Here is an 18,522-nt window from a genome sequence, read left to right as displayed (position 1 = left end):
ACGGGTCCTGTCTGAGGCTCACAGCGCCTTCTTCTGTCACTCAGTGCACATTACATTGGGGAAGCAATGGAGATACATATATCAGTGTATGATTTCAAAATAGAATAGAATGGAATAGAATAGGAATAAAAGTTCAAAAGAGCACATTTTACACATTATGTTACAAAGTTAAGGTGAACCAAATAAATATTAAAGCACACACTCAACACACATAAATATAAAGTGCTATAGTCACCAGATTGCACACTCCACAGTGATTATAAATATATATCTTCATTTGTAACTATTGCAGAGTTCAAATACACAGATCACATTTTAGTGTAAAATATAACATAGAGAGAATGTTTTGGAATGTTTTTTTTTAATTTAAATGTTGTATTTTAAATCGTTTTGAAAAGATGAGGCGGATTAACATGGATCAATGCAACCTCAATGTTTATTTGTGTGCTATTTGTTGCTTGGAGGAAATACCTCTGAATTTTATTAGAAGTAGTCAATTCCTGAAAAATCCTGCAAGATGTAAAAATCAGGAGCCGTAGTAGTGTTTTCAGTAGGTGGGATAAAATATTTAAATATTAAAAGATAAATTCTCTAGTGATATTAGAGAGATTGTGAGACAAACACATCATAACTGACATGAAAAACTGATATAAAATATATGATTCAGCATCCAAGATTCATATTTTCATTATGAATCTTTGATACAAAACTTATAATTTATAATCTAATGTGTTAATATAAAAAGTAGCAGCTGCAGTTGTTCTGCTTTGGCGACCTCTGTAGGCTATTATGGTAATTACAACAATACTGCAGACATCCCTGCTGCATCAAATAAATACATCGAATTATTAAGTTAACGATTTTATTCGAATCAGAATTAAATTTAGAATTTTTCTAATCATTTAAAAATGTGTTTGATTTTTTTCTGTCTATTTGAAGGTATTCGTATATGACGTCACAGTTCTGCGACGGAAGTGTGTTAGTCGGACGCACGTTGGTGACGCAGCAGCATGCAACTTGACAGCTGAACAACAAATGAGCTAAAATGACGAAAAGAAAAGCGCTGAAAGCTTCTTTAATGTGACTGTGTGTTCACGTCAACATGAAGTGAAAGTGTCCTCGTCCCTCTTTCATCTGTTCAGCGACTTTTTTACCGGACTAAAGGCGGATTCGTTTTTACAGACATCATGTCGTTCGTGGTGGACTCCGTCATCATGTTCACCTCCCAGGTAAAGTGGGCTGGTTTGACAGATGCTGTGTAGCTAGCTGTTTGTTTTGCTTTAGCAGAATGAGGTCGTTCATTTGTCATCTCTGAGTTCACCATGTTTCATCCAACAGATGAGCCTTTCCTCAACGGACATGACTCAGGAGTCAAAATATCTTAAATGCATAGGACTGTAGGCTAATGTTATTGTTATATAACGTTATTAGATCCCTAACACACGTTCCTGCTTTGATATGTCAACATGCCTGAGGTGAATAAAAGGTCTAATGTGCATCATCAGTCTATTAAAACGAATATGTAAAACGAATGAATTCATTTATTTCAAGTTTCATGAATTATGTCCACATTCTGAAGACAGTGTTGATCAATGACGTTCAAAAGTTTCAGCCACTAAAAGTAAATAGAGGATGCTTTCAAAAATGATTCCATGAATAGTTGTTAGAAACTTGACAGCTTGATGGCAGGAAACCGAAGTTTTTAGTAATAAACATTTCTTATTTCATAAATATGATCCTCCAATGTTCACATTTTCATCTTCTTTCATGTATTTCTCATTTAATCCGTGACAGGTGCTGTTCTTTGGATTTGGTTGGTTATTCTTTATGCGGAGACTTTTCAAAGACTATGAGGTAAAGTGTCATTCCAAGTCATTTTTCTCCTAATAACTACTGTTTGGACGTGTAAACCACTGGTCTGGGCAAACTATATCAATAATTATAATGAAACACGCGCATAAATAGAATTGTAATTCTAATACACTGGATATCTTGTCATTGAGGTGTCGACTCGTCTGTTTCCTGACAGGTGCGACAGTACATCGTCCAAGTGGTTTTCTCCATCACGTTTGCTTTTTCGTGTACCATGTTTGAGCTCATCATATTTGAGATTCTAGGTGCCTTAAGTACCAGGTAAGTTCATTTTCTGCTGGATTCTGTTGGACTGTGTTATTTTGCTGCTGATCCTCTCCGATGAAGAATTTGACACAGAAACAATGTTCTTGCCACAGTTCCAGGTATTTCCACTGGAAACTGAATCTGTACGTGATCCTTCTGGTTCTAATCTTCGTGGTGCCTTTTTACATCGGATACTTTGTCGTCAGCAACATACGCCTGCGTAAGAACAGTCATTTCAAAATAAATATGTCTGATGATGTTGGAATGATTTTTAACTCAAAACTGTTTGCCCTTTGTCTGTTTAGTGGCGAGACAGAAGCTTCTGTTCGCCTGCATGGTGTGGTTTACCTTCATGTATTTCTTCTGGAAGCTGGGAGACCCATTTCCCATCCTCAGTCCCAAACATGGTAAATGTGCTTCTTCTCCCGTCTGGTCAATAGTCTGCCCTGCGTAATGTGAGAACAGTGTTTTTCATAGTTTCTTGTTCTCTATCTGTGGTTAAGGCATCCTGTCCATCGAGCAGCTCATCAGTCGAGTTGGTGTGATCGGCGTTACTCTCATGGCTCTGCTGTCCGGGTTTGGTGCTGTAAACTGTCCCTACACGTACATGTCCTATTTCCTCAGGTAAGCTCTTATAACAATTGATAATTGTTATACTCAGTCATGGCTCAACAGCTCAATATGTTGTATAAGCGTGATTTCATTTTTAAAATGTATTTCTTAAAATTACTTCATTTGTTTTTAGTGCTGTTTAAGTGTTCATTGCTTTAAGGATATTATTAGGTATATTATTGCTTCTTAAATGACTAAATGACACTGACTAAAAACAAAATAATTACATATTTATTATGCACTTTAATTTGAATGGTCACGTGTTACAAACCTTTTCTGTCCAGATATATTTAAGAGCGAACACCACATCGCACACAACTTTCATATTACTACCGTTACATATTATTTTGTCTCTGAAAGATGTCTTTGTATTGCACTAGATTTCTTAATGTCAGAGACACAGAATAGAGTTCTATACCCCGGAAAACAGTTAGCAGCTTTGCTGTTTTTTGGTTCTCTTGTCCTGAAATCAATGTCTGTTGTTTAAATGCCTGAAATTTGATCTGTGGTTGGACACAAGCTTAATTTTTTGATGTTGACAGAAATGTAACAGACAGTGACATCCTTGCTCTGGAGCGGCGACTGCTCCAAACTATGGATATGATTGTGAGCAAGAAGAAACGGTAACCAAATCCATATATTTTGTAAAGGAAGTGACTCAAAGAATTGTGCCTCCACATTGTTCTAAGTGCTTTTACTGTGTGTGTGTGTAGAATTGCTCTGACGCGGAGGCAGATGTACCAACGCGGAGAAGACCAGAACAAACAGACTGGATTTTGGGGCATGATCAAGAGTGTTACCTCGACCCAAACAGGCAGCGAAAGTATCCTTAAACTTCACATTAAACATGTTGACTAACTGGTCATCATTCATTTATTGTTACTAGATAACTATGTACAAAGAGTCTGAAGTAGAGACAAGCCTTGACCACCTCCCCCCCAGACCTCTCTCTGATCCAGCAGGAAGTTGATGGTCTGGAAGAGCTGAGTCGGCAACTCTTTCTGGAGACTGTTGACCTGCAAGCTACCAAGGTAACACACGCACGCAGGCATTTGCAATGAGGGGTCTTCTTAATACCAAAACAGCAGGATCTCTTTATTAAGGGAAAAAAGGATTACTACTGAGCTAGAAAGTGACATAACTGACCTTTGTACTCTGCTGAAAATGTTGAGTAATGAATTTTTTTCTAGCTCTTTAAAAACCTTACAGCTTCCTTTAGCTACATCTAGTTTTGAAGCTGATAAGCCTCGGGTGTTGATTACAATTGGGTTCTGTCACACCCATAAAACACAAAGCAGCAATCATGTCTCATTTGATTACTGTGGAAACTGTGAATCCGATATTTTAAGTCCAACATTTTCTTCACTGTGGTTTGGTCTCCTCCAATATCTAGTTCAAAAGTGGACAGAGAGTGAATGAGTTGATAAGACTCTTCATATCTATCATATCATCGGTTGTTACTCAAATCACTGCCTGATAACACTTTTAAAACCCTGTGTTCTCAGAACCATTCGCCTCAACGCCCTGGCTGCCACTCGCATTTATCTGTGCACCACACCCTTTTTTATCACCTCATTTGTGTCTGTATGATAAATGATTAGCTAACACCATCTTGTCTTATCATTAGGAGCGAATTGAGTACTCGAGGACATTCCAGGGGAAATACTTCAACTTCCTCGGCTATTTCTTTTCCATCTATTGTGTTTGGAAAATCTTCATGGTGAGAACTGGTCTTCAAGCATTTTTTCTTTTTCTAACACTCTGACGTAAATAATCACTGACCTTTACCAAAGCAACATAATCACTTTTTGTTCTGTTCGTCAAAGATGTAGATAAAATTATTATATTATATTATTTTTTTAAATCTCTATCTTTTCTCTTATAGGCCACAATAAACATTGTGTTTGACCGAGTGGGGAAAACGGATCCAGTGACGAGGGGCATTGAAATTACAGTGAACTACTTGGGTATCGATTTTGATGTAAGAAACACACACACACACAAACACACACACACACCTGCAGAAACAGAGTAACGTTTCACACAGTGTGACCTCCTGTAAAGATAATCGCCTGTCCATTATCCTCTCTCTTCCTGATTGCTCTGCAGTTATCTTGGTTATGATCGCTTCTAAATTCTTTCCACTGAGACAAATTATTTGATTGAATTCTTACAGCTCCCACTAGGAGCATGTTTCAGGCAGGTGGCCGCCCACACTGATTCTGGTTCTACTGGAGGTTACTCCCAGTTAATGATGGAGTTCTTTCTCTCCACAGTCGCCAAAGTGCTTGCTCATTGTTGAAACTGCTTGCTCATTGTTGAAACTGCTGGGTTTCTCTATAGATTAGAAGGTCTTGAACTGTTTATGCTGTGATTTGGCTCTTAAAATTTACCTGAACTAAATACCTGTTATTATAGTTCATTTCTCATTTCATTTAGCTGACGCTTTTATCCAAAAAGACTTACAATAAGTGCATTAAACCAGGGTACAAACCCAGAACAATAAGAATCAAGAAAGTTCAATTTCAAAAGCAAAACTACAAAGTGCTATAAGTAAGTGCCATTTAAGTGCTACTTTATTGTTAATTTAAGTTTTATTCAAGGTTTAGTCAGAAGAGGTGTGTTTTTAGTTTGCGGCGGAAGATGTGTAAACTTTCTGCTGTCCTGAAGCTGCTTCCTTCTGGATGAGCTGCAGAGGTCGGATGGCTTTCTCCTTTGAACACTAATATTCTTTCTGCCTGTCACAGGTTAAGTTTTGGTCTCAACACATCTCTTTCATCCTGGTGGGAATAATAATCGTTACATCCATACGTGGCTTACTCATCACCCTCACCAAGGTAAAGTCTATCATTTGGTACATGTTTAATTAAATAGATCTTGTGGATAGGATACCTGAGATATATTTTAACATTTAATGTTTCAATTGTTTATAGTTCTTCTATGCAATATCAAGCAGCAAGTCATCCAATGTCATCGTGCTCGTCCTGGCTCAGATAATGGTGAGTGTGTTTGTGTCCTTATTGTCTAATAACTCCGATCTGACAAACAACTGATAATTCAGAACATTTCTTGTTTCTCACTCTCATAGGGGATGTATTTCGTATCATCAGTCCTGCTGATGCGCATGAGCATGCCGCTGGAGTATCGCTCCATTGTGACCGAGGTTCTCGGAGAGCTGCAGTTCAACTTCTATCACCGCTGGTTTGACGTCATCTTCCTGGTCAGCGCCCTGTCCAGCATCCTCTTTCTTTATCTTGCTCACAAACAGGCACCAGAGAAACACATGTCCTTCTGATCTCCTGCACTGCCTCTCCTATCTCTTTAATGTGACTCTTGGCCCAAAGGGCGACTTTAAATCTGGAATATAGGGATATCCAGACTTTGTTTTGTTTACAAGACATAATTGTCTTGACTGCCTATTCCTGAATCAGGAATGTTGTTGAATCCAGGTGACGGTGAACACTGGAGCAGCTTTGGATGTGTGCTCTGTTGAATTAAAAAAGTATTTTCAATACAATGATTCTATTAGAGATTTTATTCTTAAGCCAAATGTTCTGTGTGCTCTTAAATTTGTATTCTTTTGGTGAAAATGTTATTTATCTTTGAGTCGGTCTGAACACACTGGAGTTGTCCTGTTCACAGCACATCCCTGCTTCACTCACACTGAGGTGTCAATTGAAAAAAGATATGACTTCACTCGTGAGCTTCAAAGATGAGAGTTATTTAGTTTGGCACAAAAACAGTAAGAAAAATAAGCTTAATCCAGATGGTACGTGTTAATTTATTTGTGTTTGTATACATTTTCACTCATTTACATTCATTTGAGAAATGTATTTAATTCAAAGATCATTAAATAATAGCAGCAGTTATTTTTATAGAGAGATATAAGTTATCATCAACAAGTAGATCTACAGTTTTCATCTTTGTTCGGTTTATTGGCGGGTGGAAACCAACATCAAGGTGCATTGCCACATACTCTAGTTTTCAGGAGCATGTTGGTGTTCTTATCCATTTTCATACAGCTGATGCAGCTTTTCTTTTTTGATTTCAAGTTGCAGTGCATAGGTGACTGTGAATCTTAGGAAGTCTTTATTGTCTTTGTTCTGCTTTTTCTTTGCCTCTTCTGTGATATTAATTGAAAGAAGTGAAGCTCACAGAGCTGATTTAAAGGAAAACAAACACAATGGATCGATGTTAAATTGAAAAAGGCCAAATCAGGGGACGTGTCCTCAAGGTGACGTCTCAGAGCCTCTCGTCGAAACTGTTGTGAGATGCAGATGATGACACTGATGAGCTCTAAAAGAGAAAAAACTGTTTAAACCTGTGAGAATGTGTATGTAGCATCTGGTATTCAGAAAGATAAAAGGGCATTGGGCATGTTGAACTACGTTTAAGATCTTAGTAAAGATGAGATAATATATGGCTACGAAAAACAAGACCAGTGGTGTACAGGCATTTCTAGTAAGCTATACTGAAGGTGCAATCTGGTGCTGTGAGCTTAATGCTATACATAGAATAATGATGTTATGAAAACCATGGACTGTATAAAAAGATGGACAATAGTCAGATCTTCAAAACAAGCCAAGGCCCCCTGTTTGCTGGCTGCAGCAAAGGTCATATTCCTGCCTCCTCCTTGTTAACAGATAGGACATGGCCCAAACAAATAATTCTCAAAGATGTCTGTCATTTCAGGTACATCTTATCAGACCTGTTCAAGTATTCATGTTTCCAATAAGTTTAGCAGTAATTAGGGATTTAATGCTGGGAAAATAAGGTGAAAAGTTATTATAGACGGCTGAGACTGATTTTGAAATAAGTCGAACGAGTGTATTGGCAGGATCTCGCTAAAACTGCCTCAGCACCCGATCGCCACCACACAGACTTTGGCTCCAAATTTTGTTTAGTGTGCTAACATGCTAACATCAGCTAGCTGACGGTGAACACAAAGTACAGCTGAGGCTGATGATTTTTTCATTAGTATTTAAAGTATTTAATCAAAAACTAAAATACTTGACAAATTGGATGAAGGTCTGATTATGAAGGTGCCAGATGAAAAGCCAACGGTTCACCAAAGCTGTCAGGCCACAAGAATGTCTAAATAGTTGGTGTCGCCCAAAACTGCAAATTGTGGTGACAATAGAGTCGAGTCAACTAAAATCATGAAGATCCATGAATGCCTCTGAATACTTTTTTTACCAATTTGAGTGGTAGATGTTGAGATCTATTACTTGACAAGGGGAACCTTTGATAAGTTGTTGGTGGTTAAAAACAATGGCTCATTCACCCGCTCTCTTGCTGGTCCAGGTGGTGTTTCAGGTCTGGCCTCCTCCTTGCTCTCTTGATTGTGAACTTGAGCGTAGGATGTTTCCTCAAGTAGCAGCCTGGTGATACTCACTCCTTTAGCTTTGAGCTGGTCATAGACGCTCTTTTTAGCCACCAGCATCTCCAGAGAGCTGCCACTGTCGCGAATAATCTCCACCACCTCCTCATGGGTACTCTGTTCCACATTCACACTGTTCACCTCCACCACAACGTCCTCGTCGTTCAGACCTGCCCTGTCAGCCGCTCCACCCTTCTCCACCTGAAACAAAGTGTGACTTATACCTTTCCCCTTTGATTTTAAGGTGTGATGATCACATAGTGCAAGTTCCTCTAAATCTCACCTCAAGGTACTGCCCATGAACTCCTTGGATGCCTTTAAGGTGGAAGCCATATCCAGCTGAGGTCCTCTCCATTTTACAAAGTTTTGGCTTGAGCTCCTCGTCCTTCACCTGGACTTGTGATGCTTGTTGGACGGTAGCAGGTAAATTGATGGCCTCTGTGTAACTGGGTGGTGAATTGCAACCCTTCATCTCCTCGCAGAAAAGCATAGGAGACACTTTCCCCTGTGAGTGACACAACATGACATGGTAAGGATTTCCTGCACTGTAGTAGATTAGATATATATTAGTGTATTATAGAGCGGAATCCTTACTCACCTGGCCATACATTTGATCTGTGTCTTTGTCCACCACCAGGAGGCAGCAAACTTTGCCACTCTCCCTGATCTTATCCACTACCTGCTGATGCGTGCAGCTGTCCACCTCCTCGCCATCCACAGCCACCAGTCTGTCCATGTCCTTCAGAGCTGATCGTTCTGCTGGGCTACCTTCGTCTATGTCCCTGATGAAATGTCCTGCACAGTGTAAATGAGTCAAAACAAAGCCTCCTCTTTTCACTTTATGGATAAATGTTGATGAAAATCCCAGTTATTGTTAAATGCACATATTGATATTGTTCTTGCCTGTTTGGTTGGGCTCCTCCCTTAGCAAGAAGCCATATCCATCAGGTCCTTTGGCCATTTCAATTATGCGTGGCTTGTGAGGGAGGAACTTGGTTGTGGCTAAACAGGCTTCCATCTTCATATGCTTGCTCTGATAGTACCGGTCTGTTCCCTCATCAGCCAATAGGAACATAATGCTGGCACCTCCCAGTCTGATTTTGTCCACAGCTTGGTCGTGTGTGGAGTCTTCCATGTTCTCTCCGTTGACTTCCAACAGGCGGTCGTTGGCTTTGACCCCGGCTCCGTCAGCCACACCTCCTGGGATCACCTCCGTCATAAACAAACCAGGCTGACCTGGAGAGGTTCCAGACGATATGAAATAAGCAAAATAATATTGTTCATGGGTCAAATTCTGTTTCTTTATGATGAAGCACCGTTAATATAGATTCATATTTTACAGATAGGATAATCTTTTGGTCACCAGGTTGTGAAAGGGACACTTTGGTCTGGCCCAATTTTCACCTCAGTTTTTAATTTACAGGTGACCTACCGGAGAACACGACTATATCTGTAATAAAAGTTGTGTAAAGGCTTTTGTGGCTCTAGAGGGAGCTTAGTACTATACGTGATGTCAGTGATGTCACTTGAGTCTGTGTTGGTTGGTGTTAAAGAGTGTAAGTTTGAAGATCGCATAAGCTTCTTGCACAACCCAAATCTCATAACTTTGACTTTTGGCAGCTGAGTGGCATTATGGGTAATGTGTGCTGGGCTTTTGACACATTAATAAATAAATAAGATGATATCTCTGTTTCATTACTTTCTAATAAGTTTTCATGGGAAAAAATCATATCAATATTATGTTTTTACACGGATCCACCATGTTTGCAGTTGAAAGTAAATCGGCCTTTAAAACTATATTTACACACTCTGTAAAACCAATTTTTTGCAAATTTGAAGTCAAATTCACACTCAGATTCTATTTCATTATCTATAGGGGGTAAAACATTTGTGTGAGGATTGTTTTTTCTCAGGGTCTGTTGGTTTTATCTGCAGTTTTTTCTTTTCAAACGCTGCCTTGTGACCTCACTTTTGTCTGAGCGAAGAGAAAACCCATATCCCGAGCTGGACTTGAGCAAGTAGCAGAGTTTGGGATTTGGAGCTTGTTTGGCGACACCATTGGCGACACCATTGGCGACCGACGTGCTCTGTGGGCTGGACAAGTTTTCTCCCTCTGCTTTTGCTTGTTTGTAGGGGGCTTCATTCAGGATGTGGAACGTGCAAGAGGTTCCACTGTTTCTCACCAGGTCCACCACCTGCACCGGGGAAACAAAGCAGGGTCTGAGGAAAGATGCTTGTGACAGGATTTATTACAATTGCCCAGGAGTCGTTATTGATTTGGTTAATGCACTGCAGCATTTTCACATCCTCTACTCACCACTGAATGGGACAGTGCATCAGTAAATGTTCCATTGACCCTGAGAATGCGGTCTCCATCTTTCATGCCTGCCAGTTCGGCCGGTCCTCCCATATCCAGACAGCGAACCAGGTGACCCTCTTCGCCATGCTCCTGCCTCAGATAGAAACCAAATGTCTGACCCGGCCTCTTGGTTAGAGAAATCACCTTCGGCTTGTACCCAGCCATGTCCTGACGAGGAGGAAAGACCACACACAAACACACACACACACACACTTGTTATATCGCCTAATGTCTGTCATAAAAGTCGATAAAGTTGCTTTAGTTTTAACATTAATCTCCAAATGTTGCCTCATTAGTTTGAATCAATTTAGAGAAAAAATCATGTAGATGTATTGATGCTTTGTAGCTGTGATTTAAACAATACACAACTGCTTTATGTTTCTCAATTTCCACAATGTAAACCTTCAGTAGAGAAGCAGCTGCCACCATTGGATTTCCTCATAACCTTTGAAATCTGTCCTCTGTCTCCCCCCATTTCCTGTCACCCCCGTCATTCTTTAAACATATTCATAGAATAGGCCTGGACTTAAAGAAGCCATAGAAGGGTTGATAGCTTCGGTTAATCTCCCCTGTCAGCACTGCAGTGGCAGTTAATGGTTAGGCAGGCACAGCTGACTGTGGTGGTGACTCTCTTCAAAAGACGGCTTGGACTTTGAATTCAACAGTAAAGAATGTCTCTCTAATCCTCCCCTTTAAGCTATTATTTCCATATCAGAGGGTCGTAAAGGAAATGTGTGTGTGTGTGTGTGTGTGTGTGTGTGTGTGTGTGTGTGTGTGTGTGTGTGTGTGTGTGTGTGTGTGTGTGTGTGTGTGTGAGAGTGTGCAGGTGGGCAGGTGGGGAGGTGGGCAGGTGTGTGTGTTTCAGGTAATTGATTGACAGAATAGAAATATTTAATGTTAGTGTCATACAGTTCTTCCAGTTTCTCTGTTTATGATAATGAGTTAATATGTCATTTCAAGAGCCAGGAAAAAAAACTGTTGACAAAAGAAAACAATAATAATTCTACTCCACTACATTACTTTTAAATATCATCTGTAAATTGAGGTAAACATTCAGTAATTTAACTCAGCAGTGTAAACAAATACATCACAATGGAACAAAATGCCTGCACTCTGACTGCCAACGACACGTTTATTTCACATCTACATAGCCTGACCACATGCTAAGAAGTCATTGCTTAAAAAACCTTCAATCTTAAATCATTTATCACCTTCTTAATCTTCTCCTTTAATCAGTTACAATAAAGAAAATAACATTTTGCCAAGTGCATTTTGCATCAAGAAATGTCAGATTTTGTATTGGGTTGTGCCAAAATTTAGCAGAGAGTTGTACAAAATATGTTCTCCACATAAATGTACCCACATTTTTTCCTAATCCAGCCATATTCATAGCTCTAGAAGCTTCCAACATAAAGCTATGTGCGTCACAATTCTCAAGATCGCACATCAGACACTAGAGATAACATAAATGCACCCCAAATGAATGTTCACATAAAGTTTAAAGGCTTATAGAGGTTGGACATTTACAAGAACAATTGCAAAGAATTCATATAGTATACATATAATATGAAATCAGAGAGTAAAGTGCTCACCAGCTCGTCTCTGCTCGAGGAGTTCACCTGTTACTGCTTGGTTGTTATCTCCTGTAGCTTCAATGTGGCCTCCTCCCTCCTCCGCCCTCCCACTCGGCCTCCCTGCAGGGACTTTGACAGGCCAAAGGTAAGACTAAAGGATGAGTTATTTAACTGAGCTTTTTGTAAGTAAATGTCTCTTGTCGCTGTGCAATCTGCCCCCAGTAAGACAGATGGAAGCGTGAAGCAGTGGAGATCAAATGTAGATGACGCAGGTGGTGATCGGCCACGTCAGGGGCCTGTACAGTACAGACAACACTACATCACAGGGGATGCATCATGTGCATATTTACTCATTTACATACACGTGTACTTTCCTCTGCATTAAAATGTTTCACCTAAAGCACGGAAAGGAAAAAAGTTGTGACACAATCAAGACACAAACTTACAGTGACAATCCAACTTAAGAATCTCCCCACACCCATACATTACAGCTCTTCAAAAAAGATTCATGATATATATTATAATGTATTAATAAACATTTATTACATTTGTTGTTTGTTAGATAGCTAGGGGGATTATGCGGAAAACATTTTATTAAATACAATGTTTTCAATGATTTTCGTTAATTCCAAAGAAAATAATTCATGGAGCTTGATGAAAAAAATCTAACATATGTCAGGGGCTCATATTAATGAGTGTGTGCTATTTGGTGCAGATCCAAATAAAATTCTGGATCAAGTGAATTTAAATATGTTTTCTAAAGGGGACTGTTGGGCCTTGATTTGCAGGGTGTCATTCTAATTTAGCTAAAGTTAAAATTAGTTTTTTCTCCATCAGTACTCCAACATATTTCACATTAGGACCGTAATATGTTTAAGGTTTTCCTCACCGCAGTCATGCATCTCTTTTTAAGATTTTATGTTTTTGACAGCGGTGGCTCAGGAGGAAGAGCAGCTCGTCCTCATATTGGAACGTCCAGTCCAAGTGTCCTTTAGTGTCCACATGTCAAAGTGTCCGGATGGATCAGTGAGAGTGTGTGCGTGTGCAAATGGGACTCGCAGTTTGAAGCACGCTGAGTGGTTGTTTAGAGCTTAAACATGTCATTGAAATGCAGACCATTTAATCGTTTTCCATGTCAATATAAATCAGAAGTGAGCTTAACAATCTCTTTATTACTCTGTTTTTGAGTGGACGGAAAAAAAATTCGTAGCAACTTTCTCCAGGCTCACCAAAGTTCAGGGAGAGCTCGGGTGTAGCTCAGTCCTCCAGTTTTATGGTTACTATGCTCTGGGAGAGTCCTTTGGTAATAAAAGACATATTATTACACCGCTGTCCTCGGTGTGGGACAAAGGTGAGAAGCACTCAACCAAAGCCAAGAGAAACAAATCTGCTCAAGTTAATTCATCACTGTGCTGATGTGCTTCAAGGCGAGGCTCATTTTCTCTGTTTAATCACTGGGATCTGAATTCTTTTTTTTTTTTTTATACTTTATTTTTCGTTTTACATATGAGCATAAAACAACAAACAAGTAAACAAAAGAGGGCTAGGACACGACAGTACACACATTTGGAAGCAGGTATAAAGAAGTTAAGCATAGGTGCAGTACAAAATACAGATATTTCTCGCTTTTGATTGGAATGGAGTGAGATAGAATCAGGAGTCTTTATGTTTGTAGCGATCCCATTTTTTCCAGTATTCCTCTCCTTTATCCTTTTGAAGCCGCAGCACAAAAGTCAAATTCTCCATCGCCTGGATGGAGTTTATAATGTTTGTTAAGAGTCTCATGGTAGGAGGATTCTTCTGGAGCCAGCATTTAGTAATTGCTTTTTTACTTGCAACCATGAAAATCTTCATTAGGTATGTGTCTCCTTTACTGAGACCTTCAGGGAGTTCTCCAAGATATAAACAGCTAAAAGAAAAGTCAAATATTATGTCCAGAGTTTCCACAATTAACTCTCTCACTCCCCTCCAAAAAGGCAGAATACAAGGACAAGACCAAAAGACATGAACACAATCTGCAGAAATCCCACCACATTCCCTCCAGCAGGAGACCTGCGTACCGCTAAATTTTGATGTCTGGTTAGGGGTAATAAAAAATCTCATCAAATTCTTCCAACAGAAATCTCGCCAGAAATAAGAGTTTGTGGAAGTGGATTGATTTTTCCAAATTTGAAGCCACGTTTCTTCTGGAATTACCATATTAGCTTCTTTTTCCCAGCGTTGTCTAATATAATCTGTTGAGTTTTTATTCAATAAAGTAAAGCTTTTGTATAGTTTTCCAGTGATACCTTTAATACTTTTGGAATCATAAGCATCTATAAAAATTTGAATTATTTTCGAGGGTTCAGTTAAATTAGGGGTCTTTATTGTTTCCAGAAAAAAGTGGCGGATCTGTAAGTAACGATAAAAATCTTCTCCACCCAACTCATAAGATTTACGCAAATCCTCAAAAGATTTTAGGTTTCCGTTCTTTATTATCCTACAGAAGGAGGTGATTCCTCGCTTAGTCCATTGTTTGTACCTATGGTCCTGTAAAGCTGGAGGGAAGTGTGGATGGAACGCAGGCCAGCTCAACACCCCAATCTCTCTACAGAGCTGATATTTCTTTACTACATCTGACCACATCTTCAGAGAGAAACTAGTACAATGATTATGTAGCTGGTGAACATCCTTAAACCTGCCAGGGCAACCCAGAACTGACTGGATAGGTATTTCAATTAAAGATAGCTCAATATCTTTCCACCTAGCCTCATAAGATGGGTTACACCAACATACAAGATACCTCAGCTGAGCTGACAGATAGTAATCTTTAAGACAAGGGAGGGCCATGCCACCCCTCTCCCCCGGCTGCTGTAAAGTTGAGTATCTCACCCTTGGTCGTTTGTTGTTCCAAATAAATCTTGAAAAATGTTTATCCCACTCTCTGAATTGTTTTGCAGGAACCTCTATTGGAAGTGCTGAAAATAAGTATAATAGTCTTGGGAGAATATTCATTTTGATTGTCCGAATCCTACTGCCGAGGTCGAGGGGGAGCAAGCTCCACCTGCCCAGATCATCATATATTTTCTTATTTATCTGTCTATAATTAACATCATATAGTTGTGAAAGGTCTTTTGTCAATGAGACACCAAGATATTTAAGTTGTGATTGGTGCCAATTAAATTGGTGCCTGCCCATCAATTGCTTTGAGGGCGTAAAACGGAAGGTCAAGACTTGGGTTTTTTGTACGTTCAGTGTATAACCAGAGTATTGCCCATACGTTCCCAGGATGTTCATAAGCAATGGGATACCAGATTCAGGATTTTTAATTGTGACAAGGACGTCGTCCGCATATAGAAAAATTTTGTTCTCTACACTTCCCACATCTATACCCACCAGAGCGGTCTCCTCTCTGATAACCTGGGCAAGGGGCTCGATAAAAAAATTAAAAAGTAGTGGACTTAATGGGCAACCTTGCCTACATCCTCGTTGTAGCATTATTTGATTCGAAAGGCTCCCATTAATTTTTATCCTCGCTGTTGGGGAGGAGTACAGCATTCTTATGCATTGTATAAATGAATCACTAAAACCAAATCTTTCCATAACTTGAAATAAGAAATCCCATCCTACCGAATCAAATGCCTTCTCGGCGTCTAGGCTGAGAAGGACTGCGCTTGATGTTCCTTTTGAAATTTGATTAATAATGTTTATGGCTCTTCTAATATTATCGTGTGTTTGCCTATTACTTATAAAACCTGTTTGGTCCTCATCTATCAAGGAAGGCATTATTGTGTTTAATCTTTTAGCCAATATAGCTGCATACAGTTTATAGTCTATGTTTAAGACACTTATTGGTCTATACCCTTTGCAGTCCATTTTGTCTTTTCCCTCCTTTGGTATTACTGAAATAAATGCCTCGCTCCATGATGGCGGGAGAGCCCCACCCCTGAGAGTGTAGTTGAAGGAAGCCTTCAATAAAGGAACCAAGAATTCTTTCATGCACTTATACCATTCCGGAGGAAATCCGTCACAGCCTGGTGATTTATTGGCTCTAAGATTTGAGAAGGATCTGAATTCTATGAAGAAGATCCTATAGTCTCATCCCTTCACACAGTCTCCGGGGAAACTATAAGTCCCTGTAATTCCATGTACACACACAGAGATGATGACATTTCCCTCAGTCATCAGCAATTCAAAACCAAATTAACTTAGACATTTAAGTAAGTAGACAAAATCAAAGCAAGGTCAAAATATGTCTGCTGTTCAAATCTGACTCCACCGGGTGAGACTTAAGGGCTTTACCAAACATGCCGCCGCTATCTATTGTCATCACGAGTGTCATACAGTGGCCCCATTGCGTTTTGCTATTTTCCGTTGTGATTCCCCATTTATTGCTGTTGTTTGACCTTCAGAGTAGTGTCATCACTGGAAATGATCCCCCCCATGCACCTTGGGGCTGGAAAACATATTAAATTAGATATTACCTTTTATTTGCCTTGTAAGCACTAATGCAAGATGTGTTGTTTTTTTGTGTGATGATGCACATATAGCTTGTACAAAACCCATTTATATTTCATCACTTGATACCCTCACCCCCCATCATCTTAGTCCTTGCACATAGAGACACACATCCCTCTGCAGGCACAGACCTTCTGTTTTCACATCTCAAACCCGCCAGGTTGAATTTATAGCATGTTCCTCAGTTTGTTTGTGTCCCTTTTGTTTTTGTCTCCTGTCTTTGTATTTTCTCTTTCGGCTGCTTATGATACCCAGTGCTCGACTACACTTCTTTTGTTAACACTTTGTTGCACCATTCAAAAAAGGAGAATAGCATAAAATGCTAAGGAGCAAGTTCTCAAATTGTACAGTACAGTAAATGCACCTTCACTGTTATTTTACAGAGCACTCATGGGTAAAATGCAGAAAACGTGACTCTCTGCTAATGAACACCAGCAGGTAATGGAGGAATCAGTGCAGGCTTGTGGGCACCGGGCTCCCTGCTTGTACACACACACACTCTGATCCAGGTGTATGTGTCCTCAGACCAGTCTCATGTGGCTGCTGATGTTTTGGTTCCATTATAACCCACACAAACATCCTCTCTACCTGCAGCCGCACACTCCACTCCAGCTCCAGAGCCATGTTTGAACAATCGATAACAGGGGTCCAGGAACTGCGGCCGGAGCAAAGGCAGGAGACAGGAATCTCCTTCAGCTCGGCTTAGCACTGATGCATTCACTATCCATTACCTCCTGTCCCGGCCCTGTGTTTGCCAAAAGAAAAGTATTTCCGTGACGGTGAACGCCCGGACTGATGAATCCCGCGGAGCTGCAGTTGTTTATGTGGAACAAAATCTCATTGTGTATTTACCATAGCTGCAGCCGAGTATTAATATGCTGTAGCAACCAGAGGATACAGGCATGAGCAAAATGCCAAGCCGCAAGTGATTATCTCCAACCTGTCGTCATCAGCAGTGGAGCATCGGTAATCAACAAGCCATGCCAGCTTGTGATAACTGCACTCAGCGGGGAGCACTAGTCGCTCTCTTCACGTTGATTAGCGTCCTCACACAGCTTGTTTATGGGGGGCTAAGAGGCTCTGGACAGGACCTGCCCGAGCCGGCTAATTAGAGCAGGAGAATGATGAGGGCATGGCTCCTTGAAATAATGGGAGCAATTTGCCGGGAGTCAATTGAGCGTTCAGAGGCCAAATCCTGCATTCTCCACAACAATAACATGCCTCAGAAAGCAGAGCAATTTGAACCTCCCAAATGTGCAGGTGGTGCTGAGGACACAAACAAGCACGTAACCTGTCCGGGCTCAGAGCCCATGTTGTTTCTGTGTGTCATCTTTGGCACAGTGATGTAGCTCGACAGTCTGGCAACCACGTATGATCTTGATTTGTAAATCTTTGATGAAGTAATGGCAGCCACACAAAATTACAATTCAGATCAGAACAATTATTCAGAGACTCAGCAGAGACATTTGTCATTTTAACTCTCCCTCACTGCAAGACACCTAGCACCTCAACAAGATCACGGCTGTTTGTAGTCAGGACAGAGAGTCTACACATCTTCGGCAGACTAAAGAAACCGACTAAAGAAACATCTCTTCCAACTATACCTTGGCCAAGGAGATGGTCTAATACAAGTTGCGCTTATATGTAACACTTTGTTGTTTTTTTTTAAGCTAATGTACTTACATGATTCTTTCTGTTCTTGGTTTGTACACTCATGGTTGAATGCATTTATTGGAAGTCGTTTTGGATAAAGCTTCCGCTAAATGTAATGTAATTAATGTAATAAATATTATCAAAGAGAAAATACAATCCTATTGAAAAACAAAACAATGAGATTCTTATAGAGACAAAATTAGCTCCTATTCTTTGACCCCAATTGAAATTAGAAGGATACCCAGCAGAGCACAAACATATACCTTTGTGAAGGGCCCAACTGACCCCCAATGAAACCACATTTAAATTCACTCGATCTTAATTTTTAC

The 18,522-nt window shown here is 40.0% G+C and overlaps 2 protein-coding genes across 2 annotated transcripts; one reads left to right on the top strand and one right to left on the bottom strand.

The window, feature by feature from the left end:
• The first annotated feature begins 994 nt into the window (after positions 1-994).
• On the top strand, positions 995-6,247 carry si:ch73-390b10.2 (Golgi pH regulator). Its single transcript, XM_061088233.1, has 14 exons — positions 995-1,229; positions 1,795-1,854; positions 2,030-2,133; positions 2,232-2,338; positions 2,424-2,525; positions 2,622-2,742; positions 3,273-3,353; positions 3,444-3,553; positions 3,673-3,761; positions 4,358-4,450; positions 4,616-4,711; positions 5,478-5,567; positions 5,664-5,729; positions 5,819-6,247. The coding sequence occupies exons 1-14, from the start codon at positions 1,188-1,190 to the stop codon at positions 6,023-6,025; spliced, it is 1,368 nt and encodes a 455-aa protein (XP_060944216.1). The 5' UTR covers positions 995-1,187; the 3' UTR covers positions 6,026-6,247.
• Positions 6,248-6,922: 675 nt separating this feature from the next.
• Positions 6,923-10,634, bottom strand: pdzk1 (PDZ domain containing 1). The gene is made up of 7 exons (XM_061089187.1): positions 10,428-10,634; positions 10,080-10,305; positions 9,014-9,346; positions 8,709-8,905; positions 8,394-8,615; positions 8,015-8,311; positions 6,923-7,026 (listed from the first exon to the last, which is right to left on the bottom strand). The coding sequence occupies exons 1-7, from the start codon at positions 10,632-10,634 to the stop codon at positions 6,973-6,975; spliced, it is 1,536 nt and encodes a 511-aa protein (XP_060945170.1). The 3' UTR covers positions 6,923-6,972.
• Between the last annotated feature and the right edge of the window lie 7,888 nt (positions 10,635-18,522).

The sequence above is a fragment of the Limanda limanda genome, chromosome 16 (genome assembly GCF_963576545.1).
Source record: "Limanda limanda chromosome 16, fLimLim1.1, whole genome shotgun sequence".
In the NCBI taxonomy this organism is placed as follows: Eukaryota; Metazoa; Chordata; class Actinopteri; order Pleuronectiformes; family Pleuronectidae; genus Limanda; species Limanda limanda.
The sequence above is the reverse complement of the archived record's forward strand: the minus strand, read 5'-3'. Positions and strand labels throughout refer to the sequence as shown.